Source organism: Arvicanthis niloticus, chromosome 2, assembly GCF_011762505.2.
Source record: "Arvicanthis niloticus isolate mArvNil1 chromosome 2, mArvNil1.pat.X, whole genome shotgun sequence".
Lineage (NCBI taxonomy): Eukaryota > Metazoa > Chordata > Mammalia > Rodentia > Muridae > Arvicanthis > Arvicanthis niloticus.
The window spans coordinates 133,943,241-133,967,528 of NC_047659.1; the positions used below are offsets into that span (position 1 = coordinate 133,943,241).

The 24,288-nt window shown below is 49.1% G+C and overlaps 3 protein-coding genes across 14 annotated transcripts in view; 2 read left to right on the forward strand and 1 right to left on the reverse strand.

The window, feature by feature from the left end:
* On the forward strand, positions 1 to 8,932 carry Snx21 (sorting nexin family member 21). Of its 6 annotated transcripts, none has more exons than XM_034493620.2 (3): positions 1 to 505; positions 879 to 1,036; positions 6,963 to 8,932. In XM_034493620.2, the coding sequence occupies exons 1-3, from the start codon at positions 244 to 246 to the stop codon at positions 7,635 to 7,637; spliced, it is 1,095 nt and encodes a 364-aa protein (XP_034349511.1). In that variant the 5' UTR covers positions 1 to 243; the 3' UTR covers positions 7,638 to 8,932. The 6 variants fall into 6 exon arrangements, with proteins under 6 accessions (XP_034349511.1, XP_076786337.1, XP_076786336.1 ...); XM_076930222.1 differs by having other exon boundaries at positions 2 to 505; positions 879 to 1,029; positions 6,963 to 7,120; XM_076930221.1 differs by lacking the exon at positions 1 to 505 and having other exon boundaries at positions 885 to 1,029.
* On the reverse strand, positions 7,968 to 17,370 carry Acot8 (acyl-CoA thioesterase 8). Of its 3 annotated transcripts, none has more exons than XM_034493602.2 (6): positions 17,231 to 17,366; positions 15,240 to 15,376; positions 14,277 to 14,502; positions 10,562 to 10,719; positions 9,888 to 10,082; positions 7,968 to 8,210 (listed from the first exon to the last, which is right to left on the reverse strand). In XM_034493602.2, the coding sequence occupies exons 1-6, from the start codon at positions 17,356 to 17,358 to the stop codon at positions 8,092 to 8,094; spliced, it is 963 nt and encodes a 320-aa protein (XP_034349493.1). In that variant the 5' UTR covers positions 17,359 to 17,366; the 3' UTR covers positions 7,968 to 8,091. The 3 variants fall into 3 exon arrangements, with proteins under 3 accessions (XP_034349493.1, XP_076786338.1, XP_034349496.1); XM_076930223.1 differs by having other exon boundaries at positions 7,968 to 9,193; XM_034493605.2 differs by lacking the exon at positions 15,240 to 15,376 and having other exon boundaries at positions 17,231 to 17,370.
* Zswim3 (zinc finger SWIM-type containing 3) overlaps positions 17,338 to 24,288 on the forward strand; it is a 17,799-nt gene continuing 10,848 nt past the window's right edge. Inside the window, exon 1 of one of the 5 annotated variants that reach the window (XM_076930217.1) lies at positions 17,338 to 17,457. Coding sequence is in view for 1 of the 5 variants with exons in the window: in XM_034493569.2 (XP_034349460.1) it covers positions 17,812 to 17,966 (155 nt within the window). In the remaining 4 variants the exon portion in view is untranslated. Of the gene's footprint in view, positions 17,458 to 17,517; positions 17,967 to 24,288 lie in introns of those variants that run through there. The other 4 variants (XM_034493569.2, XM_076930214.1, XM_076930215.1 and 1 more) reach the window with 4 other exon arrangements.

The window sequence follows — 24,288 nt, forward strand, 5'->3', positions numbered from 1 at the left end:
GCCGCTGCACCAAATCCCAGGAGCCCGCCCTGAACGCACTTGGGACGCTGTGGGTGGAGGAGCGTCCCGGCCTGCGGGAGGGACAGAGAGTACTGGCCGGCCTCCTGCACGTCCCGGGCGGCAGCGGCCCGTGGGCGTGGCCTCTTGTGCCCCGCCCCCGACACGCCCCCGGGCCCTCTCCGGGCGAGGGTCCCCTCCCTCTCCAGCCCTGGACCCAGCGTGGCGCGCTCCCCCCTGGGTGCCATGGCCTCGCGGCTCCTGCACCGGCTGCGACACGCCCTGGCTAGCGATGGCCCCGGGGAGGCGGCGGCAGCGGGCCCAGAGGCCGAGCAGTTCCCTGAGAGCTCAGAGCTGGAGGACGACGACGCCGAGGGCCTGTCCTCCCGCCTCAGTGGCACCCTCAGCTTCACCAGTGCAGAGGATGATCCTGACGACGAAGACGAGGACGACGAGGCGGGCCTCGACTCGCCGCCCTCTGGAGACGGGACATCGGGAGAAGACGCAGGCGAGTGCGGGAGGACAGACAGGAACCCCGGGCCTTGGTTAGGCCTCCCCGATGGACGCCGTCCGAGAGCATCCTGGGGGCTATGAGTTATCTCCCTGAAACTGTTGACACTATAAGCTCTTCCAGACACCGTTTGGCTGTGTGACCTTGAGTCATAACACTCTGGGAATCACACCATCTCGGGTTTTTTTTGTGGATATTAAATGCACAGGACTAGGGAAACAAATGTATGGTGTGCTAGCTGCTATGGGTGGAGATTTAGCCAGGCGCTAGGATAAAGCACATCTCTCTCCCGTGAATGAGGTCATGGCATTTTTTTACGTTAAATCTGGAGCTAGCTAGCCCCATAATGACTAGTCATGTGCTTGTGCAGAACGAAGTCCCCCACCTGATGGACAACGGAGCAGTCAACTCCTGGCCCGCCAGCTGCAGGATTTCTGGAAAAAGTCTCGGAACACCCTAGTTCCACAGCGGCTGCTCTTTGAGGTGACCAGCGCCAATGTTGTCAAGGACCCTCCCTCCAAGTACGTGGTGAGTGAGGTTCCAGGAACCCTTGCGCTGTGAGTCTAGAAGTCTGAAAGAAAGTAGGGAGTACCACAGCTTTTTTGGGGGGGTGGAGTGGGGTAGGGGGAGGGTGTCGTGGCTATGCAGTTATAAATGGATGTCCTTATTTTACACCTGGGGGAACTGAGACCACACAAGATGGGTGTCAGTGAACAAGTTCTCAGGCAAATGACTCAGTTTCTCTAAAACTGAGAAAGTGGCATAGGAGTTGCCTCCTGTCCTAGTTCTGAGTTTTAGAACTGATGTGTGTGCTGTCCTGTACCCTGTGGGGTTTTGTCAACTGCAGCAGGACACAGCATTGAGACCTGGTTGCTCGGGTCAGGATTAAGGAAACCAGCTTTGAATCCAGATCAGCCTTGATTCACATTCCCTGTATTTACCAGAGGCTTCCCCCTGGGTAGCTTCTGTGACCTCAATGGCCCCCAGTTTCCTCTTTTGAGCAGTAGACAATACATAGGATTATAACAAGAGGTAAGTGAGACTAGGCACAGAAACCTTAGCATTGTCTGGCCCTGTGATAGATTAAAATGATAGCTATAAAGTTTCAAATTCCCTAATCTGAAATGCTTGAAAATCCCAAGCATCTGAGTGCTATCGTGATGCCCCAAGTGGAAAATTCCACACCTAACTTCACGTGATGTGTGCTCAAAATGTAGGCCTGTTTAAAAATGTTGCATAGGGACTTGAGAGGCTGAAGCAATAAGACTGCCCCCAAGTTCAAGGCTAACCTGGGCTAAGGCTACATATTTAGACCCTGTCTCAAAAAAAAAAAAATTTCAAATGACAAATTGGAATGTATCTCATTGATATAGCACTTGCTTTATAGTGCCCAAGAGTTCTGAACTTTATCCAAACCCTGGAAATAACATAGAACTACCTCCAGAGCTGAGTGTGTGAGTGTCAGTTTAAGGGCAGTCCAGAGACCCAGCAAAACCAGTTTGGGCAACGTAAAACCGTGTCTCAAAACAAACAAAAACCAAACCCCCTTCGGGCTGTGTCCATAAAGTGCATACAGGTGAGTGTTAGGAGAGACGCAGTGAATGCTCAGTGGATGAGAGCGCTTGTCCAGCTCTACGGAAGGGGTGTGGTGGCATACACCTGTGGTCCCAGCCCTGGAAAGGGGAGTCCCTCAGATCAGGGGTTCAAGATCAGCCTCAGCTACATAAGCTCAAGCCCAGGCTCCTGGGTCTCAAAATATTTACTGCACTGATTTTGTATTTAGGCTTGGGTCCCATTTCTTTTTTGGTTTTTTCGAGACAGGGTTTCTCTGTGTAGCCCTGGCTGTCCTGGAACTCACTCTGTAGACCAGGCTGGCCTCGAACTCAGAAATCCGCCTGCCTCTGCCTCCCAAGTGCTGGGATTAAAGGTGTGCACCACCACTGCCCAGCATTGGGTCCCATTTCTAAGAAATATATATGTGTTTGTGTGTACATACATACATATATATGCAAATATTCCAAAATCTGAAATATTTACTTCTGATCCTAAGCACTTTGGATAAGGATATTCGGCCTGTATTCTTATCTAACTTCAGATGAGCAATGTCAGGAATGGAGAGCCTGCTGCAACATCCTGCTGCATCAGCTCTCCCGCATTCCCACCTCCAGCACATCAGGGCTAAGGAGTAAACAGCAGTCTGGAGCCAGGTCTAGAGTCCCTGCTTTCCTTGCTGTGAAGGGGAAAGACAAGGGATCCACCGGGTTCTGTCCCTTCAGGTCTAAAAGCCATCTGAGCTAGCCGGTCCTGGTCAGTCCTGGCAGTAACAACTCCCAGCTTATCCTGTCCCTCTTCTACCTCTGATTCAGCCAGACAGAGGGCCTGGAGACAGAGGTCTGTCCCACATTTGGGTCTCTCCACCCTTCTCTGTGGCTGTTAGTAACGAGGACCACACCCATTTTGTGCAGGCATTGATAGATGATTACAGGCTTTATATCTTGTTAAGCATCAAATCCTAGGCATGCTAAGTAGATGCTGTACCATGAACTACACACTCCTAACCCCTGATGGTCCAATCTTAAGTGGCCAATGTTCCAGAGCTCTGAGGTGAGTAAGGGGTCATGCACAGGAAGGGGACACCAAGAATCAGTCAGCAAAGAGCAGCTCTCTCAGAAAGGAACGTGGGTGACTCAAGAGGTCTAGGTGGAAAGCCTCCTCCTCTGTACAGTGGGCACCCCATGTTTCCGTATTTCTTCTCCTGGAGGTCAAGAGTAAGTGCTTTAGCATCAGATCTCAGGGCCAGTGCTGTGACCTTCACTCCTCCGGGAGCCTGCTTCCTCAGCTGACAGAGACAAGATACCGTCCTTGCAGGGTTGTTGATGGTTAAATGACACCAGGATGGAGAAGTATGGTCCAGCACGAGGCAGTCGACAGAACAGCAGTCACGGCATGCAGTGCTACTGAGGATGGAACCCATGGCCTCATGCAAGTTAGGAAGTCCTCGGTCGTTGGCCTGCAGCTGAGCCCCGACAGCCACAACCACTGTGACCTAAGTTGGGGGGGTCACTATAAGCATCAGGTAAAAGAAGCAGATAGAAAATGGTCTTTGGCAAAAATTTAAAAATAGAAGGGAAGAGTGAGGAATAAATATGATCAAAGTGTGTTTTATACATAAAAATCTTAAAGAATAAGCATAGAGCAGCTTTTCCTCCAGTGTGGCCTGTGGAAAATACTTTTTCTTAGGGTTGTAGAAAAACAAGATCAAGGCCTGGCAGGTGGGTTTATATGTCCAGTACTTGAGAGATGGAGACATGAGAGTCAGGAGCCCAAAGCCAGCCTGGGGGAAGGGGGATGGAGAGAAAGGCAACAGTATCTAGTCGGTATGTTTGAATATAAAGTTGATGGGTGTGAAATGGGTTTTTTGTTTTAAGCACTGTGAATCTTCAAAAGAAGAAAGACCAGGTAAACCTAACTGGAATAACGGGGCTATTGACAGTTCCATTGCATACATTTGAGAAAAATGTCTGTGAATGCAGCCCTTTAATATGGAACACTTGCAGGTGCTCCATTTAAACCCTCAGCTGGGCATCAATCTCATTAGTCGTAACTAATCCTTACTTTAGATCTCGGATGTGTGGGGACACTTTGTAGTCATCCTGGTTAGTGTTTCACAAACAGGAATCATTATATCCTTTTGTTTCCTTGAAAATGTCAGTGGGCCTGGGACATGGCTCAGCCAGAAAAGGTGTTTGCCTGACAACCTGAGTTTAGCCCCCAGGACCCATGGTGGAAGGAAAGAACCAACCTCCCAATGTTGCTCTGACCCCCATATGATACTGTGGCATATATGCACAAATGCCACTAGTCAGCACACACATCACCACCTCCGCCACATACAATTAAAAATAAAGTGTAACTTGTCTCATTCTTTGCTTAACTTTGAGGGGCAGGTAGTACTGACACTAGGGCCTTGTGCATGCTTAAGCAAGGGCTTTACCCCTGAGCTATATTCTCAGTCTTTTTTTTTTTTTTTTTTTTTTTTTTAATGTCTATTTTGAGATAGTCTCACTAAGTGGCCCAGGGTGGTCTTGAACTTGCTGTGTAACCCAGGCAGTCCTTGAGCATTCAGTCCTGCCTGCCTCAGCACTGCTCTTAAAGCACTGTTCTTTAAAGGAACCCTCTTTTTCTAAAATACATTTAAAAGCCACCTTTCTAGCACTACTTGTGAAAAAGAAAAGTTAAAAAGTATACAGCTGCCGGGCAGTGGTGGCGCACGCCTTTAATCCCAGCACTCGGGAGGCAGAGGCAGGCGGATTTCTGAGTTTAAGGCCAGCCTGGTCTACAGAGTGAGTTCCAGGACAGCCAGGGCTACACAGAGAAACCCTGTCTCTAAAAAAAAAAAAAAAAAAAAACAAACAAACAAACAAACAAAAAAAAAGTGTACAGCTGCCGGGCGGTGGTTCTGGCCTGTACCCATCTTCTTGGGAGGCTGCAGTCATAAGTTTGAGGATTGCCTTTGCTACAGAGTGAATTTAAGGCAATCTCAGGCAATTTAATGAAACCCTGTCTCACAGTAAAACACACAAACATACAAAGAAAGAGAGACAGACACACAGACAGACAGACCTTGGCATAGTGAAGCATACATGTAATATGTAAAGAAAAGAAAATCAGGAGGAGGTCATCCTCAGCTACATAGCATGTTTGAGGCAGCCTGAGCTACATGAGACCCTGTCTTGAAAAATGGAGTCAGGGACTGAAGATAAACACACGCACGCACACGCACACAGTTTGAGGCTGAAGATGTCACTCAGAGGTACAGCGTGCCCACAAGGCCCAAGGTTCTTTAAACAGCTTCCAAATGCTGTTCCCTGCAGAGTGCGCTGAACTGAGACTTCTGGCTCTTTCCCAAAAATAAAGATGAATTGTGTAAATGAAATATCCATTTGTGCTTAAGATAAAGGGTAAACATGGCAGTGCATGACTGTAGTCCCAGCTATTTAGAAGGCTGAGGCAGGAGGATTACCTGAGCCTAGGTGGTCAAAGCCAAAAACAACAAAGGGAGAGCCCCATCTCAAAAAAAAAGGAGGAGGAAGAGAAAACAGAGAAGGACAAGGAGGAGGAGGAAGGAAGGAAGGAAGGAGGGCAGGCAGGCAGACATGGTGCCTTATGCCTGTGATCCCAACACTTGGAGTTGAGGCAAAAAGGATCACCAAAAGTAAGGCTAGCCTGGGCTACAAAGACCTTGGACTCCTGCAGAGGACTGGAGGTGTGGCTTGCTTCATTGGTAGGGTGACTGGCTAGCTCCAGCTTCCATCCCCAGCTCTGCATACACTGGGTGTATTGGGTATCCCTGTAGAGTCAGCACTTGACTACAGAACAAGCTTGAGGTCAGCCAAGACCCATGAGACTGTCTCAAAAAACAAAACACAATCTTGCCAAACAAAATAGCCTAGCACTTGTCATGACCCGATGACCTGAGCTGTCCTCAAATCTCAGGATGGAGGAAGAGAACCCAATCCTGAAAGGTTTCCTCCAACCCCCATTTGTAAATGACGGCATCAGGCTCAGGTATGTGTGCCCAAACACAACACACACACACACACAGAGGCACATGCACGTGGGGGAGGACGTGGGGGGAGACAGACACTAAACCCAAAACAACAACAACAAAAAACAAACAAAAAAGAATTAAAGGGACTGGGCATGGTGACACACTCCTTTAGTCCTGCCATTCAGAAGACTATGGATTAGAGGCTATCGTGGGCTACACAGTGAGACTGTCTCAAGGGCCAAAACCAGAAAGGAATCAGTTAGCAGCAGGAATCACCCTGTGTATGATGCAGTATACTCTGGTGTGTGCCACCTAAAAACCTTGACCACCAATGCATTCCATACCTGAGCAGACAGTGACCTTACCCTAGGAACTTTTCACTAGAGCAGAGGTGGATCTGGGGGCTACGACTTTGCCTGGGACCACAGGGAGACTGACTTGTGGTCACATGAGTCTCGGTCCACAGAACTCATAATGTTTGCTACTGAGGCTGTCTGAAGACCTGTCTTTTGGTCTGGTTTGAATGTATCCAGAGTGGCACATAACTCCAAGCTGGCTCTCAGATTGGCTCAGAGGCCCAAAAGAAGGGTCTGGGTTTCAGTTCACTCCTGGCTTTCCTAAGGCTTTCCCAAAAACTAACTTCCTGGGGGCAAGGAGCATTCCCCATAGCGGTAACATGGTGGCAGCCCCAGACATTGAAGCTCATTTCTGTTTTTTCCCCCATGCTGCCTTGGGCCTGGGTCATTTCAGAGGAGCCTCAGGTAAGATGAGAATGGGTTCCGGGCCGCTGCGCCAGTCCCAAGAAGAGGTGAGGTGGAAGAGCAGAGCCCGGAGTATGGAGGGGAGGGAGGGAAGAGACACACAGATGTTTTAAATCAGCCCTCACATCCGCCCTTCCTACAGCTCTACACCCTCGCCGTGATGGGCCCAGGGCCACCAGATCGCCAGCCAGCCCAGATCTCTCGCCGATACTCGGACTTTGAGCGGCTGCACAGAAACCTGCAGCGGCAATTCCGGGGCCCCATGTCTGCCATCTCCTTTCCCCGGAAGCGCCTACGCCGGAACTTTACTGCAGAAACCATTGCCCGTCGCAGCAGGGCCTTTGAACAGTTTTTGGGCCACCTGCAGGCAGTGCCCGAGCTACGCCAAGCTCCAGACCTGCAGGACTTCTTTGTGCTGCCTGAGTTGCGGCGGGCACAGAGCCTCACCTGCACTGGTCTTTATCGTGAGGCTCTGGCACTGTGGGCCAACGCCTGGCAGCTGCAGACCCAGTTGGGCACCCCTTCTGGCCCAGACCGCCCCCTGTTGACTCTGGCTGGGTTGGCTGTGTGCCATCAGGAGCTGGAGGACCCCGGGGAAGCACGAGCGTGTTGTGAGAAGGCTCTGCAGCTGCTGGGGGACAAGCGACCCCATCCTTTCCTGGCACCCTTTCTTGAGGCCCACGTCCGGCTCTCCTGGCGCCTGGGCCTAGACAAACGGCAGTCAGAGGCCCAGCTTCAGGCCCTCCAGGAGGCAGGCCTTACCCCTACCCCACCCCCCAGCCTCAAGGAGCTGCTCATCAAAGAGGTGCTGGACTAACTTTGTCCTGTCTTAAGGCCAGGACTAGGAAAGGGGCTGCCCCAGGTTAGGGGCAGGGCTGAGGAGTCCCTAATGTATTTCCAGAAGGAGTCTGTAGCAGACTGAGAGGAACTTTGTTTTGCAAGACAGGACTCAGAACAGGCTATGGCTGGGGTTACTCTAGGATGGTACCAAGAGGAAGTCTTGGCACGGGTTCTTCAGCCTACCACAGCTTCCAAGGTCAGGGCCTTTAAACCAGTCAAACAGCTTGGTGAAGGGCTGGGAACTGCTGCTGGAGTCCTGGACTTCAGAGGCGCGGGGAGGGCTGTAGTTCTGTTAAAGACCAGCTACTCCAGAGTTAGCAGTCTCTTTATTGGATGGAAGAGGCAGGAAGCCCAACTGGAAGCTGGGACTCCTGTCTCAGGAGCGGCATCGGAAAGTCCTTTTAGCCCCAGGTGCAGCCAGTTATCTGTGACTATAGCTTACTCTCTGATACCCGAGGCTTCGATCGGATCACACCCTCCTGGGCACAGGTCACAGCAAGGACCCCATCCCGACGCCACAGCCGCCCATGCACTAGCCCTCGAGAGCCACCTGTGAGCAAGGAGAAGGGTGAGAATGGCCCCTGCTTCAGCTCAAGCCTGCTTTGCCTGCAAAGGGTTGGATACCGGGAAGAGCCGCCCCCATACAACCACAGCACACTGGAACATCATGATTCTAAAGTGCCAAGTGCCCCATGTGAGCCTGTTATAGTCGCTAGGGGGTGTGCTCCCCAGGCCCCAGCCCACTCTCACAAATCTGCTTACTTCCTCACAAAGATCACAGAGGGGCTGGGACAAGCCGACTGACTGCCACATCTCTGCCACTTGTCAGAAATCCCATTCTTTCCTTTCTGATACATCAAGCCAAGTCCTCCCAGGCGGTAATTCACCCAAATCACCACAAGGGGAGGGTGCACCTGAGAGGACCTGAGCTCACGAGGTGTGACCTGCTTTCCCTGTCTCTCCCTTGGTGGCTCTGAGCCTGATCTAGTTATCCCCAGGAGGCTAACTCAGGTTTCCTCACACACAGCAGAGCCCACCGAGATCTAACTGTAGCCACAGAGCACGGACCTCGCTCCATGTCCTGTTTTCCAGACAATGACACTAAAGTACAAACAGGCTCGGGAACTTGGTCCCAAGGATCAGGCCAAAGCAGACTGAGTGTCCTAACTTCAAGGTCATGAATCTTGTGAGCAATGGTGTTTGTACTTGAATCCTTTCCTGACTGTAAAGAGTTGCTTAAGTTTCATCCGTTTATAAAGCAGTAGACTTTGAGGAGTCTGGGTTTCTCTCTGTTCCCACAGGGCATCCAGAAGTGGTACCCTTACAGACCACAGTGCCCCGCCCCACGGTGCTAACTCACAGAATCACTCAGGGAGTGTCTTAGAAACACAGTTTATAGTCGGGTGGTGGCTGTACACACGTTTAATCCCAGCACTCAGGAAGCAGAGGCAGGTGGATCTCTGTAAGTCCGAGGCCAGCCTGGTCTACAGAAGCAGGTTCCAAGTAAGCCAGGGCTATACAGAGAAACCCTATCTGGAAAAACCAAAACCAAAAAAACCAAAACTCAGTTTCCTGAGGATGTAACTCAGTTAACAGGGTGCTTGTCTAGAATATAAGGGGCCTGGATTTGATCCCCGCTCTCAGGAAAAGTTAGGAGGATCAAACAGTATTGATCACCTCCAGTTACATAGTGAGTTCAAGGCTAACCTAAGATACATGAGACTGTCTGAAAAAAGAAAAGGCACTTTCCTGGACCTGATCCAGGACCTGCTGGGCACAATGCAATCTGACCAGAAACAGCTCCCTCTAGTGGCAGTCTGATGGCTTATGAGGTTTAGATGGTGTGGTCTAACAAGCATATTTATTCAGATGAAAACACTGAGAAGCAGGGTACTGTGGCTCCCAGTGGAGCCAGAATGAGCATGAGTTCAAGGCCAGACTCCACTCCATACAGAGCTCAAGGCCAGCAGGAGTACATGAGACTGGTTGAGCTTCAAACTGGATTTGCCCAAGTGCACATAGGGGACCTGAAGTAGCCTGGCCACCTGTACTGGTCTCTGAGATGAAGTCAATCATTCCCGGCATGTTCCCATACTTTTGAAGACAACACAAATGCCTAGGGGGCCACAGTACAAGGAGCCCCAGGAAGTGGGAAGAGGCAGCAGCATCCAAAACGAAGCAGGTTCCCCACCATCCCACAGACATTGACCCACGGGCCCACACTCACCAGCCCAGGGGCTCTCACACTCGTAGAGCATCCAGTGGTCAGCTCGGAATGGGGCGTGGAACCACATGGAGTGGTCCAGCGAGACCATGAAGTTCACCTTATACTTGGCCTGGTGGGGCAGCAATGCCGTACCCAGGAAGGCGTAGTCAGAGATATAAGCAGCCACACAGCAATGCATCTTGATGTCACCTTCCCCTGCAACAGGTCCCAATCCCATCAGCCCTGGGCTCCTGGCCTTTCCAGCTCAGGACCTGCAGGGAGGTGGAGGAGAAAGGGGCTGCCATACACAAATCAGTCCTTGTGTAAGGGCACCTGACCCAGGGTAGGGGTCTGTGTGTAAGAATAACTGAGTTCTAAGAAAGGACAGAGGTTAAGTTAAATGTAAACCGGCTCTTCCAAGTCTCTCACCTCTCACCACTCTCTCTAGTCCTGGAACTAATTTGCATAAAGACATCCCATGGTTAGCTGCCAACCTAAGTAAGAACCTCACTCAGCAAGGCAGCTTGCTTCCCCCCAGAAAGCTCCAACAATGAGATTACAGTTACCTCATTCTCATGTTAAAGGGGTAGGGCTCTGGTGAGAGCCTGTTAGGAAACAAGCCACAGAGGGCAGGTGAGTGGCAAGGCCTAGCTAGACTCCTGAAGTGTATTCCTCCAAATCGTGGATCCTCTTACCAATATAGCCCCGGGCTCGCACCCAGAACATCTGTTTGGGCTCCAGTGTCTGTAGCTGGTTCAGGGTGGGTGGGTTCACCAGCTTGATCTCAATAGGTACCTCCCGGGCAGCAATTCGGTTCAGCCCCACTCGATATTTCTCCTGAAGGTTAGGATCCCTGGAAGTAAACACAGGGACATGGAGGTCTGAGGAGATGGAACTTCTCTCTGCTGCCCTTTCTGATCCCCAACAATTGCCATGGGGCTCTGCAAAGCTTCCTCGTGATGCTGACAAAACAATATTGTGTCTGAATCCCTTCCCTGTCTTTTCAGCCTTGGGCAAGTTAGTCATCTCTCTGAGCCTATTTTTCCCTCCTGAAACATGAGAGTAATAATGTGACCTGTCTCACAACAAACATTATACACAGCTAAGGCCTAGGTACTGATCCAAGCACTGCACACGACCATAACTCATGCCTTGGCACAACCTCACATGGCAAGTGTGGTCAACTGATAAGAGGTGAGCATAGGAACCCAGGTGGCTTGCTCAGAGCACCAAGGGAGATCTGGTGTTGGGCAGTTTATGTATCTAACCATTTCCTTACTGTGTACATTCGAGAGAAGCCTCCTGATATGTCTGCATTCTCTGTCCTAAGCAGTTGGAAGCACTGTGTGCCGGGGGACTCCATTTCCGTGAAATCCTCAGTTCTTAGTAGGCGTGCCGCTGGTGGACTGGTCATCTGCACTGTCCACTGGGGCAGCCACTAGCCACATGAGACTGAGGACCGGGAATGTAGCAACTGTACCAGAGAACAAGATCAATGAGGGATGTGGGAAGAGAGGAGGCGCCATGGCAGGGAGCTGCCTAGCACGCAGAGCCTTGGGGATTTGATCCCTAGCACCACACACACAAAAGAATTGCTCATTTTACTTCATAAATTTAAGATAGCCTATAGGATCAGCTGCTACCTTATTGACGAGCACAGTCCTAAATTCAGGCTCCTTTAACAATACTACATTATTTTTATTTCTGCACACACTAAGCCTCATGCACCCCTACATAGCTAAGTGCCTGTATACCTCTTATTGAATCCTCAAAGCAACCTTGAGGTGGGAGTTATGATTAGCGCAAGGCATAATCTAATGTATGGATTTAGAGCAGAGCCTTGCGAGGTTGAGGGATGGGAAATCCTATAGCAGGTAGGTACTAACAGAGGTGCAGTCCTTGGCCAGACTCTGCACACACAAGTGCGCAAGTGCGTGCGTGCGTGCGTGCGTGCGTGTGTCTAGATCCAGAAATCTTCCCTACATCCAACAAATATCAAACTTTATTTGTTGTGATCTCAATGAGAAATATGTTACCAAGGAAGAGTCAAAATATTTAGAAGACACTGACCAGAGGCCGTACTCTGCCGCAGGGTCAGAGAGGAGGGCCTCATTCTGCCACGCATTAACTCCAAGGCTGCTGCGCCACAGGCCTGAAGCAGGAAGGGCGTCAGCCCAGGACTGGAGATGGCTATTTATTTACCGAGTGCTTGTAAAGGTCGTTTACTGTTGGTCAAGTACTGAGAATTGAACTTAGAGTTAAATTTTAAAATATTTTACTTCATTTATTATGCATGGGTGCAGAGGGGCTGGGGAGATGGCTCAGCGGTTAAGAGCTCTGACTGCTCTTCCAAAGGTCCTGAGTTCAATCCCCAGCAACCACATGGTGGCTCACAACCATCTGTAATGGGATCTGATGCCCTTTTCTAGTGAGTCTGAAGACAGTGCATTCATATAAATAAAATAAATAAATCTTAAAAAAAGAACTTGAGGATGGATGGGTGTGGAGAGTATGTACATGTTCTACAGCACGTGTGTGAAGATCAGAGGACAACTTTGTGGAATCAGTTTCTCCTTCCACCTTTATATGGGCTCTGGGGATTGAACCAGGTCATCAGACTTGTACAGCAAGCACCTCTTCCTGCTGAGCCATCTCACTCATCTACCAATATTTTAGTAATATTAAAGCTACCCCAAGTGCTGGCTGCTGGCTGAGTGTAAGCTCTGCCTTCCCCTGTGATCCCACATGTGCATGTGCTAACACTGAAACTCAAGTGGCACAGAGGGCTCTTGCCCTAGGTGCACACTGGACTTTAATGTCTCCTTTTCTGCTTCTATATACTGTATATAAAATACATACATTTCTGTGTACATACATATTTATATATGCATATATGTATGTGCATGCAGTATTGGGGATGAATCTAGAGTCTTGGGCACGCTAAGCACATGTTTATCAGAGAATACCTCCCAGACTGCCCCCCCCATATATATAACATTTGTTTTTGTTTTATATGTATTAGTGTTTACCTACATGTATGCATGTGCATGACGTTTGTGTTTCCTGGCTGTGGAGGCCAGATGGAGGTGCCAAAGCCTTTGGAACTAGAATTAGAGGTGGTTACGAGCCACCATGTGAGTGCTGGAAGCCACACTTTGCAAGAGTACCGAGTGCTCTTATTGGCTGAGCCATTTCTTCAGCCCGCTCTCCTCTCCCTGTTTTTGAGATAGGGTCTCATGTAGCCCTAGCTAACCTGGGGATCACAGAGATCCATCTGTCTCTGCCTCCCAAGTACTTGGATCTAGTGTATACTTTTAGTACATAGTCAAGACTAGGAACCAGAGCTTGAAAACACTGCCCTGGGACTGTATGAGAAAGGGGACGAGAGGTAATGTGGGGGCATAGAGTAAAAATACAGTACACATGCATGAAGCTGTCAAAATGAAACCCGTGACTTCATACAACACACTCTAACTGGAAATAAAGGCAGGGGGCTGGAGAGATGACTCAGCAGTTAAGAACACCAGCTGCTCTTCCAGAGGTCAAGAGTTCAATTCCCAGGACCAGGACCCACATGGGGGCTCCTCTTCTGGCATGTAGGCGTACATGCAGACAGAGTACTCCTGCATTTAAATAAGTACATATAAAAAAAATTAAAAACAAAGAGCAGGCAGGCGAGGTGGCATACAGGCCTGAGGACCTGAGTTCCATCCTCAGAGCCCAGATAAAGGCAGAAAAGAGAACGGACTCCATGAAGTCATCCTCTGCCCTCTATATGCTGTGGTGTGCATGTGCACAAACACGCCATGCACATGCACATGCGCACGCCACACACACACACACACACACACACACACACACACTACTAGTTTTTTAAAAGGGAATGGAGCCGGGCAGTGGTGTCGCACGCCTTTAATCCCAGCAGAGGCAGGTGAATTTCTGAGCTCAAGGCCAGCCTGGTCTACAAAGTGAGTTCCAAGACAGCCAGGGCTACACAGAGAAACCCTGTCTCAAAAACCAAAAAAAAAAAAAAAAAAAAAAAAAAAAAAAAAAAGGAAATGGAGACTAGTAAAGAAATATCAGAATGCATCTGAGGGCTGTTTTCTTTTTCACTTAAAGACATGATCTCTCTACATAAGGCTGGCTGGCTGGGACTCCCCATGTAGACCAGGCTAGCTTTGAACTCTCACAGACTTGCCTGTCTCTAAAGGCCTGCAGATTATGCCTGGGACCCAAATGTGGTTTTTTACTATAGGTCCGGGGTGTAGCTGGGTGGTAGAACATACCTAGCACACACTAGGCTCCTAGGTTTTATCCATGGAGCCATAAGAACTAAAGAATCAAAGAAATTTAAAAAGTAAGCAAGCACAACAAGAAAGCCTGCCTCTCGAGTCCATCCGCAGGCCTCACCTTAAGTACTGGTCAATGAGGGCCTCGTGGTCCAGCAGCTCTTCCGGCGGGGGCACAGCGGGCATGGAGAACTGGTGCTGCAGGGGGCTGGGCTGCATCTGCTGGAAGGAGGCCTGGCAGATGAAGATGGCCTTGCCATGCTGTACAGCCTTCACAGCGCGCACGGAGAAGCTTGCTCCTGTCCGTGTCCTCTCCACGTGGTACAGCACTGGCACCTTCGGGTCCCCTGCAGTGGACATAGGGATATAATGACCCTAAGTAAATCCATGGGCTGTCATCGTCACAGTTAGTAAGACAGCCACCTCTGTTCTACTCATCCTGATTTCTTGGTTGGTCGGTTGGTTGGTTGGGGTGGTTGTTGTTGTTTTGAGACAGGCTTTCACTCTATAGCTTAGGCTGGCCTGGAACTCAGGGCAATCCTCTTGCCTCTGCCTCTCAAATGCTAGAATTACAAGTGTGAATATCATACCATCTCCTTTTTGACAGACTTCTCAACATGTGGCTGTCACATGTGTTTGGTAGAGACCCAGACAGGCATGGGAATGGGCCGTGTCTACAGCAGAGAACAGGGAGTGTGCTGGGTGTGCCCAGACTGGAGGCTGTGGGCCTGGGAAAGCTGCAGGGGAACCATGGAGAAGGGGACATGTATGTGATTGGTCAGGGACACACATTTGGCTTTCTCCACTTGGTACGAAGTCAGAAACTGGTGAAACTAGAGGAGCTGTTGGTTAAGAGCTGTTTAGGGATGAAGCAGGTCACCCTCATGCCTGCTAAGACAAGTGTTCTGCTACTGAAATCACTGAAATACACCTCCAGCCCCAGGAAGAATCAGCTCTCTCTCCCTTCTTCATCCTCCTCTCTAATTCTCTTTCTCTTGAGTCAGCCTTCAAAGCCAGGAAGGAAGAAGTAACCACTGGGCTACCAAAGGTGGCTGCAAGCAAGGCACCAGGGTGCGGGGTTTACCTGCCCGGACAAAGTAGCAGTGTAGGGAGTGCACGTGGACGTCTTCACTCACAGACTTGGCTGCAGCCACCAGGGCCTGGCCCACAATTTGACCCCCAAAGAGCCGCTGGGAGGTAGGTACCCAGTAATGCCTTCCTCTGTGGGGAGAGGAAAGTGGAAAAGACTTGAGGGGCGCTCTGAACTCCGTAAGCCTCAAGTAAAGGATCTAAGGTTATTTGGGTCCTTTTTCAGAACCCGAGGGAGGCCAAAGAGTCCGCTCTCAAATCTCTTATATCACGGTACAAACCTTCAGCCTTCACATCTACCCAAGCTTTCTATGGACTTCAGTCAAACAGAGGGAGCTAACTCCCTTGTTTCCAGCAAGAACACAGGAAGCAAGTCCATACAACTCAACCATTACCAATCCTGGGCAGTTTCAAGTCCACGGCTTCTTCCCCACCTCAAGCCAGGGAAAGGCAGAAGGCAGAGGTTTATTGAGGCCTTGAAAGGACATGAGGAACTCCAAAAACCAGGTCTGGGGCTGGACTGTACAGATGAAGGCTTGCCACTGGCACTTCTTAACCACAACAAGGCAGTTTTAGTTCTGAACTAGCTTCAGAGCTAAAAGGGCTCCAAGACTTCCCATATAACTCCCTTTAAAAAAAAAAGAAGTCTAACTGTCCAAGGGTCTGAGGTTGTGAAATTGAATACAGATGAACACACTGGTCTAGCCTTCTAGGTGAAAGGGCTTGCCTAGTGCTGGAGCCTGAACCCTGAGTCCTAGCTCTCCACCCTGAGGTTATCTTTTTTTTAATTATTATTATTACAATACAATTTGAAAAGCACTCCTGGCCTGACACAGGAATTACCTAGCTGGAAGAAAGATAGCTTCTGATAAAAATCATAAGAACTATACAGGTCAAAACTGTCAGTAAACAAGCATGGTGGTATACACCTTTGATCCCAGGACTTGGGAGCAGAGATACACTGATTTCTGTGAGTTCAAGGCCAGCCAGGTCTATATGTAGTTCCAGGTCAGCCAGGGAGGGCTATACAGAGAGCCTGTCTCAAAACAAAACAAAACAACCAGCCAGACCTTGAGGTGAACTCCTGCCAGCACTTAGGAAGCAAATACAAGTGGATCCCAGTGTGTTCCAAGGCAACAGTGTGTGTGTGTGTGTGTGTGTGTGTGTGTGTGTGTGTGTGTGTGTGTGTATAGAATTCCAGGTCAGTCGGGACTATATATAGTGACACCCTGTCTCTAAACAAAACCAAAAACTGTTACAAACCCAGGTTGCAATCACCAACTTCAGTAATGCCTGGAAGAAAACATACCCCAAGTTAAGTAATGATTTACCAGACCCCAATTAATGGTACAGGGATGGCTTGAACACACGCATACACATACATACACACACACACACACACACACACACACACACACACACACACACACCCGGGGGAGCTTATTAGAGTTGTGTATTAAAACTGATCAGCTGTTACTCTCAGGGAAATCACTGCCCTCGCTTTGTTGACTCAGTCTACCAGATTAAGCTGCCTTGTAGGGTAACTGAGTCTCTCTCTCTCTCTCTCTCTCTCTCTCTCTCTCTCTCTCTCCATCCCTCCCCTTCCCCCTCCCCCTCCCCTCCCTTCTCTCTCTCTCTCTCTCTCTCTCTCTCCCTCCCCTTCCCCCTCCCCCTCCCCTCCCTTTTCTCTCTCTCTCTCTCTCTCTCTCTCTCTCTCTCTCTCTCTCTCTCTCTCTCTCTCTCTCTCTCTCTCTCTCTCTCTCTCTCTCTCTCTCTCTCTCACACACACACACACACACACACACTTTTTTCTTTTCCCAGATCGCCTCCTGAAGAGCAAGGATGTCAGGGACACGCCTTCTAACTGCAGCAGAGCTTGCACCCAGCACTGAACTCTTAACCCCTGAATTGTGGTTCACGGGGAGATGGCAGTAATCGCGACTCTATTCAGGGGTGCAAGCCTAGTTCAGAGATGCCGCCGGCTACCTGTAGAGATCTTCATCTAGTGGCTCGAGGTTGAGCACGCTGGTGACCAGCACACTACGGAGGTCCCCGGAAAGGTCGCCGCGGTCGGCGTCGCCATGAGCATCTCCCAGATCCTCTGGAGCTGACATTTTCACTGCTCGCTGCGGATGAAAGAAACGCGGAAACTTATATAGGCTCCCAGCGCTTCCGGCAGGTCGCTCCAGGGGCCGGAAATCCCAAGGGCTTCGGTGAGCGAGACGCAGATTAGGATTGGTCGATGTGTATGTCAATTTCAGAGTGGGCGCGGCTATCTCTATTTTAAGATTGGAGGATATTTGTGCCAGTTGTGGAACTCCGAGTGTGATTGGGTGAATCAGCGAGGGGGCGGAGCCTCGGAGATGAATAATAAGGGATGAGTGTCATTTCCCTTCTGTCACTGAGCAAAGTCGCTCCCAGGTTGCTGTTACCGGTCTCTTCTGGGCTCCTCCCAAGCTCCCAATAAGTCACTCAGTCTGGGCCGCACCTGGGCTGGTGCCAGCCGTTACCCAGTGACCTCTGACCCCTGGTGTGATTCTGGGCTCTGGGAGGGCCAGTCCCCGGCCATGGAGCTAGGCAGCTGCTTTAAGACCTACGAGGACTTCAAGGAGTGTTTCAGCGCCTACAAAAAGGAGACCAGGTGCTCCTTCATTGTCAGGGACTGCGTCTCCGTCCGCTTCCATAACCTCAACAACGGCACCTCTTTCCGCGAGGATATCCTGTAAGGGCGGGGCAGGAGGGTGGGGAGGAGGGCTGCCTGGAGGAGGTGGGCGTGCATGGAGGAGCCACGTTGCCCATGCCTGGTGAAAAGCGAGGGAAACCTCACCGGCGTGGCCTTGTGCTACCCGCCGCGCTTGCTCCCACTCCTTCATTCACAAGCTTTTCTGGGAATTCGCAGTAACTGCATCTTGTTGTTTTTCCGTGTTGCTCGTTTGTTTATTGAGAGCATCTATCTCAAAGCGCAGAGCTTGTTGAGGAGTGAATCCAAACACCTTGGTAATATCCTCCATTAGCCTCCATAACAAAGCAGTAATGTGCTCCTTGGTTGGTTGGCTGGTTGGTTGGGTCTTTTCGTTGATTGATTTTGTAAATGGTTCTTGAGCTCCAGATGCAGCCGTTTTCAAACACCTCCCTTATCCAAGGTGGTGTGCTTCACTCTGCAGGGGCGTGTGTCATAATTATTGGTAGTTCTTCGACTCATTTGACTGTAGGGGCGAAAAGGTGGTGAAAGCGCCATTGCTTTTAGGGTTCGGGTGAAGCAGCCTACTATAAATTTAGCTTTTAATTTTACTTTGAAAGAATGATAAGAGTGTAGGTTTAGGAGACCAGTGCCAAAAGGTTGAGGCAGGAGGTTCATGAGTTTGAGGCAAATGAGTTTTGTTTTGTTTTGTTTTGTTTTAAATACAGGGAAAGGATGGTGATGGTGCACGCCTTTAACCCCAGCACTTGGGAGGCAGAGGCAGGCAGATTTCTGTGAGTTTGAGGCCAACCTGGTCTACAGAGCAGCTTCTAGGACAGTCAAGGCTACACAGAGAAAACCTGTCTTGAAAAACCAAAGTGGGGAGAGAGGGGGTGGGGAATGAGAGAGAATGAGAAACAGCCCCCTCCAAATCCCTTGTGAAAATGATGGAAAATGGCCTTGTGGCCAAACTTTTGCTGTGAAATCTAATCATTATATAAATAAATTTGAAAGTCAATTCAAGTTTCAGTTACAACATATGGGCCAACTGAGTGTCAAAGTACACTAAAGTTTGAGACCAGGATTGGGGTATTTCCAGACTAAGGAGCCTGGCTGTGTTCTGGCTCCGTTCTGAAGTCCAGGGTCATTCTTGGGTACACATAACGATGAATAAGTGTCCCTAAGGAGTTGCTTGGACTTAGCAATTCGTATGGATTAAAATACCAAAATAACAAATGGGGGCTGGATTGACAGCTCATGGTTAAGAGGACATCCTACTCCTGGAGAGGCCCCAGGCTCAGCCCCAGCACCCACAAGGTGGATTATTAGCACCTGTAACTCCAGTTCTAGGGGTTCCACTCCACCCTTCTGTCCTTGAAGGGCTCCTGAAAGCATAAAGTACACATACATACACTCAGGCACACACATACACATTGACTATGTGTCAGGTGTGCTGGTGAATGCCTTTAAGTCCCAGCACTTGGAAGGCAGAGGCAGGTCTGTGCCTGTGGGTTGAAGGTCAACATGGCCTAAGTAATGTGTGAGTTCCAGGGCGGCAAGGACTCCATAAGTATGACCCTATCTCAAAAAAAAAAAAAAAAAAAAAAAAAATTCCAAGAAAATGAAGTTAAACCCCAAACTCATAGCAATTCTCTTATCTCAGACTTCCAAGTGCTGGGATTACAGACATGACTGAGACGTTTTCCTTTGTCTTTAATTCCCTACCAGAACAACCAAATTATTTACATAGAATTTACACTGTGTTGGTTATTGTAACCTAGAGTACACCGGAGGCTCTATGCGAACAGCATTCCGTGTTAGGTAGGAGATTTGAACAGCTGCATGATGTGGGATCTGGAAACCACGCTCTAAGTGGTAAATGCCTTCAAAAGGTATCTCTTGCCTATAATCCCAGCACTCAGAAGGATGGGGCTGGAAGCCAGTCTCCAATACATAGTGAACTCCAAAGCAGCCTGGATTACAGGGTGAAACCCTTCTCTAAAAACCAAATAAGTAAAGTATAAAAGAGTTATAAAAGAAAAATCAGGCATGGTGGCATACACTTTTAATCCCAGTACTGGAGAGACAAATGCTAGTTAGGTCTCTATGACTTCAGGGCCAGCCTGGTCTACATAGTGAGTTCTGGACCAGCCAGGGCTACATAGAGAGACCCTCTCCCCTCTTCCCGGAGAGAGATACAAAGAAAGAAGTAACAAGAGGTGCATACAAGGCTTCCCACTGAAATGGCTGGTTTTTCCCTGGGCCTGTGAATGAATAGAGGCCAGGAGTAGGAGAGCATTGGATAAGTACTGAGTCGCAGGTGTCTGACAGACAAACCCATGGGAGTGAAGGCACAGATCTGTGAAGAAGACGGCATCCTGTAGCAACTTGGGCTGCTGTGCTTGGCAGAGGGTGAGATCAGTTGCAATCTGTCAGAAAGTGCTTTCCATGACTGTGATCCCTGGACTCCATGCTTTATGGTGGTACCTTGCTAGGCTACCCCACAGGCAGGTCCAGCCAGGCAGTTATCTATGGTAGGCATTAATAGTTGAGTAAATGACTTGTCAGGTGTTAAACGTGATTTAGGGAAATAGGTACTACTCTAAAAAAAATATGAATTTAGGCCTTTATGTTCATCTTTAAGTTTTAAAGATTCATTTTTATTTATATTTGTGTGTATGTGTGAAGGCCAGAAGAGGACACTGGATCCCATGGAGGTAGACTTACAGGCAGCTGAAAACCACCCCATATGTGTACTGGGCACTGAAGTCAGGTCCTCTGGAAGAGCAGCACTTTTAACTGCAGAGCCATTTCTCCAGCCCCAAGTTTTGTGGTTTCTAAACAGTATAAATAGGGGCAAGGGAAGTTGTTCAGGCAAGAAAATATCTGCCACACAAGCACGGGAACTGAGTTCACATCCCCAGTTCTGCTTAAAGGTTGGACGCTGTCATGTTGCTCTGTAACCCTAACCCCAGTGTCGAGTGGGCAAAGACAGGTGGTGGATTCCCAGAGCTCTCTGGCTAGCTAGCCTAGCTGACTGTGAGCTTCAGTTCAGTGAGAGGCTCCATCTCAGAAAACATGATAGAAAGGCAGGACATACTGATGCACACCTTTAATCTCAGCACTCCAGAGGCAGAGGCAGGCGGATCCCTGTAAGTTCAGACAGCCTGGTTTAGGAATTAAGTTGCTGCAAGCCAGCCAGGGTAAGATGGAGTAATAGAGGAAGATACCCAGTGTTGACCTCTGGCCTCCAAGCACTGCACATTCGTGTGCATATCACATGTATGCGTATCATATGTATACATATCACATGTATGCATATCACATGTATAGTATACATATCACATGTATACACACCCTCCTGCCCCTACCTCCCAATCTGCTCCACTCTTTGGCCTAGTTGCCTGAATTGTAATACTTGGGAAGATGTCAAAGAGAGGACAGGTGTGAGGACTGAAGGAATGATGACGACACAGAAGAGAGAAGTAGCAAGCAAAAGCATAAGTGACAGAAGGGACAAGTCAGCAGGGAGAAAGGTCAAACTGTGCATGGTTAATGTGTCGGTGTTAGACGGGCATCACCTTTACCACCTGTGCTGCTTTAACTGCTGGGCTGTAGAAACTCTCCAATGTTACTTCTCTGATTCCGTCAACAAACTTGTATTTCCCATGGCCAGGTATTAGAGGAGGGCATGAGGATGAGGGCACTGTGGGCTTGAATCCCTGAAGACCATACTGACTAAGATAGGATTCATATGTGCTTCTTGGTCCTCAGCAGAGACAAATGGATTGCTGGTTAACCTTTAATCCCAGCACTCAGAGGCAGAGGCAGGTGGATCTCTGAGTTCAAGGCCACCCTGGTCTACAGAGTGAGTTCCAGGACAGCCATAATGAGAAATCCTGTCTTGAAAAATCAAAAGAAATTTCTTTTGTTTGATTTTTGAGGCAGGATCTCATCCTTATGCCAGCCTTGAACATGCAGTGATATCTTCCCTGCCTCCCTGGTCCCGAGATTACAGTGTGAGAGTCACCTCATCTGCCTGGAATAGTGCCTCAGCTTTTTGGAAGAAGGGTCCTCCCGCCTCCACCTCTCAAGGGCTGGGATCAAAGGCATTGCTTCCACACCAGCCTCCACTAGGATGTCCAGTGTTCTTTGTTTTTGAGACAGGGTCTAACTGTGTAGCCCTGGCTGCTCTGGAACTTGCTCTGTAGACCAGGTTGGCCTCAAATGCGAGATCATATCCCTCTGCCTCCTGAGTGCTGGGGCTGAAGACGTGCTTCTCCACACCAGGCTCTGATGGATCATTTGGGTCATGTATGGCACCCTAGCGCTCTGTAGAGCTCACTGTGTCAGAGGAACTGGAGGGCAGGTGGCAGAAACATTTTTAGGAGATAATTTAATAGATGTTTTCATAGCCAAGTATATACACGATCTTAGTTAGGGTCATATTGCTGTGAGCAGCCACCATAATCACAGCAGCTCTCATAAAGGAGAGCATTTAACTGGGGCCGACTTACAGTTTAGAGATTCAGCTCATTATCGTCATGGTAGGAAACATGGTGACATCCAGGCAGACATGGTGATGGAGAAGGAGCTGAGAGTTCTACATCTGGGTCCTCAGGCAGCAGACTGAGAACTGTCACAGTAAGCCTAGCTTTGAGCATAGGAGACCCTAAAGCCCACTCCACAGTGACACACTTCCTCCAGCAAGGTCACACCTACTCCAACAAGGCCACGCCTCCTAATAATACCACTCCCTGTGGGCCAAGCATTTAAACACGAGTCTACAGGAGCCATTCCTATCAAGCCAACACATGCACTGAATGAAGAGGATTTTAATAAGAACCATCCATTATATCCATGTAAGCTCCTTACTAAACAGAGTAAGTGTGGCAGGCTGATTGAAAGGAAATCATCTGAGGAGTGGAGCATGGCACAGTAGCTAAGAACACAAGTGGACCTGGGTTCAATGCCCAGTCTGTAACTCTAGGTCCAGGGCATCTGGTGCCCACTTCTGACCTTCATAGGCACCAGGCATGCCAGTGGCGCACAGACATACACGCAAACAAAACAACCATACACACAAAATAATTTTTACATTTTATTTAAAACTACTAACGCAGAGGTTACATGGATAGCAATGGCAGGTGTCCATACAGGAAGTTAGCAGTTCAAGACGAGGAACAGCGGGCATAAGGGTTAGAGGCTGAGAGCCCTGGAGCGAGCTAGCCTTTGTCCTCCACCTGAGACAAGAGTTCTAACCTCCACAGTGAAGTTTTGTCCTTTATGAAGTGAGAAGGTGGTTCAGCTAGAAGCACTTGCTGCTCTTGCAAGAGTATTCAAATATGGTGTTCAGCACCCTAGTCAGGCAGCTCACGACTGCCTGTACGTCCAACTCCAGGGGGATCTGATGCTCTTTGCAGGACTCTGAGGGCACCGCACTCACGCGATTGGGCATATAAGAGACGTGCACACAACAAAACTAAAATTACTTACATTTCTTTGTGATTTTATTTATTTTTATTTTACACGCATGCGTGTTTGCTTGAGTATATTTCTGTGTATCATAGGCAGGCAGTGCCCATGGGGGCTATAAGAGAGTGTCAGTTCCACTGGAATTAGGTACAGTTGTGAGCTTCCATGTGGATGCTAAGAATTAGAACCTGAGTCCTCTAGAAGAGCAGCAAGTGCTCTTAACTGCTGAGCTACTGCGTCATCCTTCTGGTCCTAAAAGTAAATCTTACAAAAATAAAAAAGGAAAAGCAGGTGGCTGGGGATATAGCTGAGAGTTAGGGTGCTCACCTGCAGAGCATACGCAAAGCTCTGGGTTTGATCCCCAACACTGAAAAGAAAAAAAAAAAAAAACAGCAGAGGGTTTGATGAGAAACAAGATGCATGTAGCATCCAAATCAGTGACTGTTTGCTGAAGCTGTAACTACAGTGGACCATAGAAAGGGCTATGTAGGATAAAATCTAGCAGGACTGGTGGCACAGACTGTAATCTCAGAACTTGGGAGGCTCGTGCAAGAATACTGCCATGAGTTTGAGACCAGCCTCAGCAATATAATGAGTTCAAAGACACCCTGGGCTACAGTGTAAGATCCTGTCTCAAAAAAATGGAGGCGGCGTGAGAAGGCAGGGATGGTGGCTCAGTGGTGAAGCGCATGACTTCCTTGAGCAAGGTCCTTGGTTTAATGCCAGCACCACAAAGAGAAGGAGATGGGATGGTGTCATTTATGATCTGTGGGTGGTAGAACATTTGCCTGGCATTCTTTTTTTGGTTTTTCGAGACAGGGTTTCTCTGTATAGCCTTGGCTGTCCTGGAACTCACTCTGTAGACCAGGCTGGCCTCGAACTCAGAAAT

What these genes read in the sequence shown, in the direction of transcription:
- Snx21 (XM_034493620.2), top strand. Translation starts at nt 244, where the DNA reads ATGGCCTCGCGGCTCCTGCACCGGCTGCGACACGCCCTGGCTAGCGAT. An exon ending in GACATCGGGAGAAGACGCAG is followed by an intron (nt 506 to 878) that starts GCGAGTGCGGGA and finishes GTGCTTGTGCAG; the next exon opens with AACGAAGTCCCCCACCTGAT. An exon ending in ACCCTCCCTCCAAGTACGTG is followed by an intron (nt 1,037 to 6,962) that starts GTGAGTGAGGTT and finishes CCCTTCCTACAG; the next exon opens with CTCTACACCCTCGCCGTGAT.
- Acot8 (XM_034493602.2), bottom strand. Translation starts at nt 17,358, where the DNA reads ATGTCAGCTCCAGAGGATCTGGGAGATGCTCATGGCGACGCCGACCGC. An exon ending in CTCATTGACCAGTACTTAAG is followed by an intron (nt 10,720 to 14,276) that starts GTGAGGCCTGCG and finishes GTTTACTTCCAG; the next exon opens with GGATCCTAACCTTCAGGAGA. An exon ending in GTGTGAGAGCCCCTGGGCTG is followed by an intron (nt 8,211 to 9,887) that starts GTGAGTGTGGGC and finishes CCTTGCTCACAG; the next exon opens with GTGGCTCTCGAGGGCTAGTG.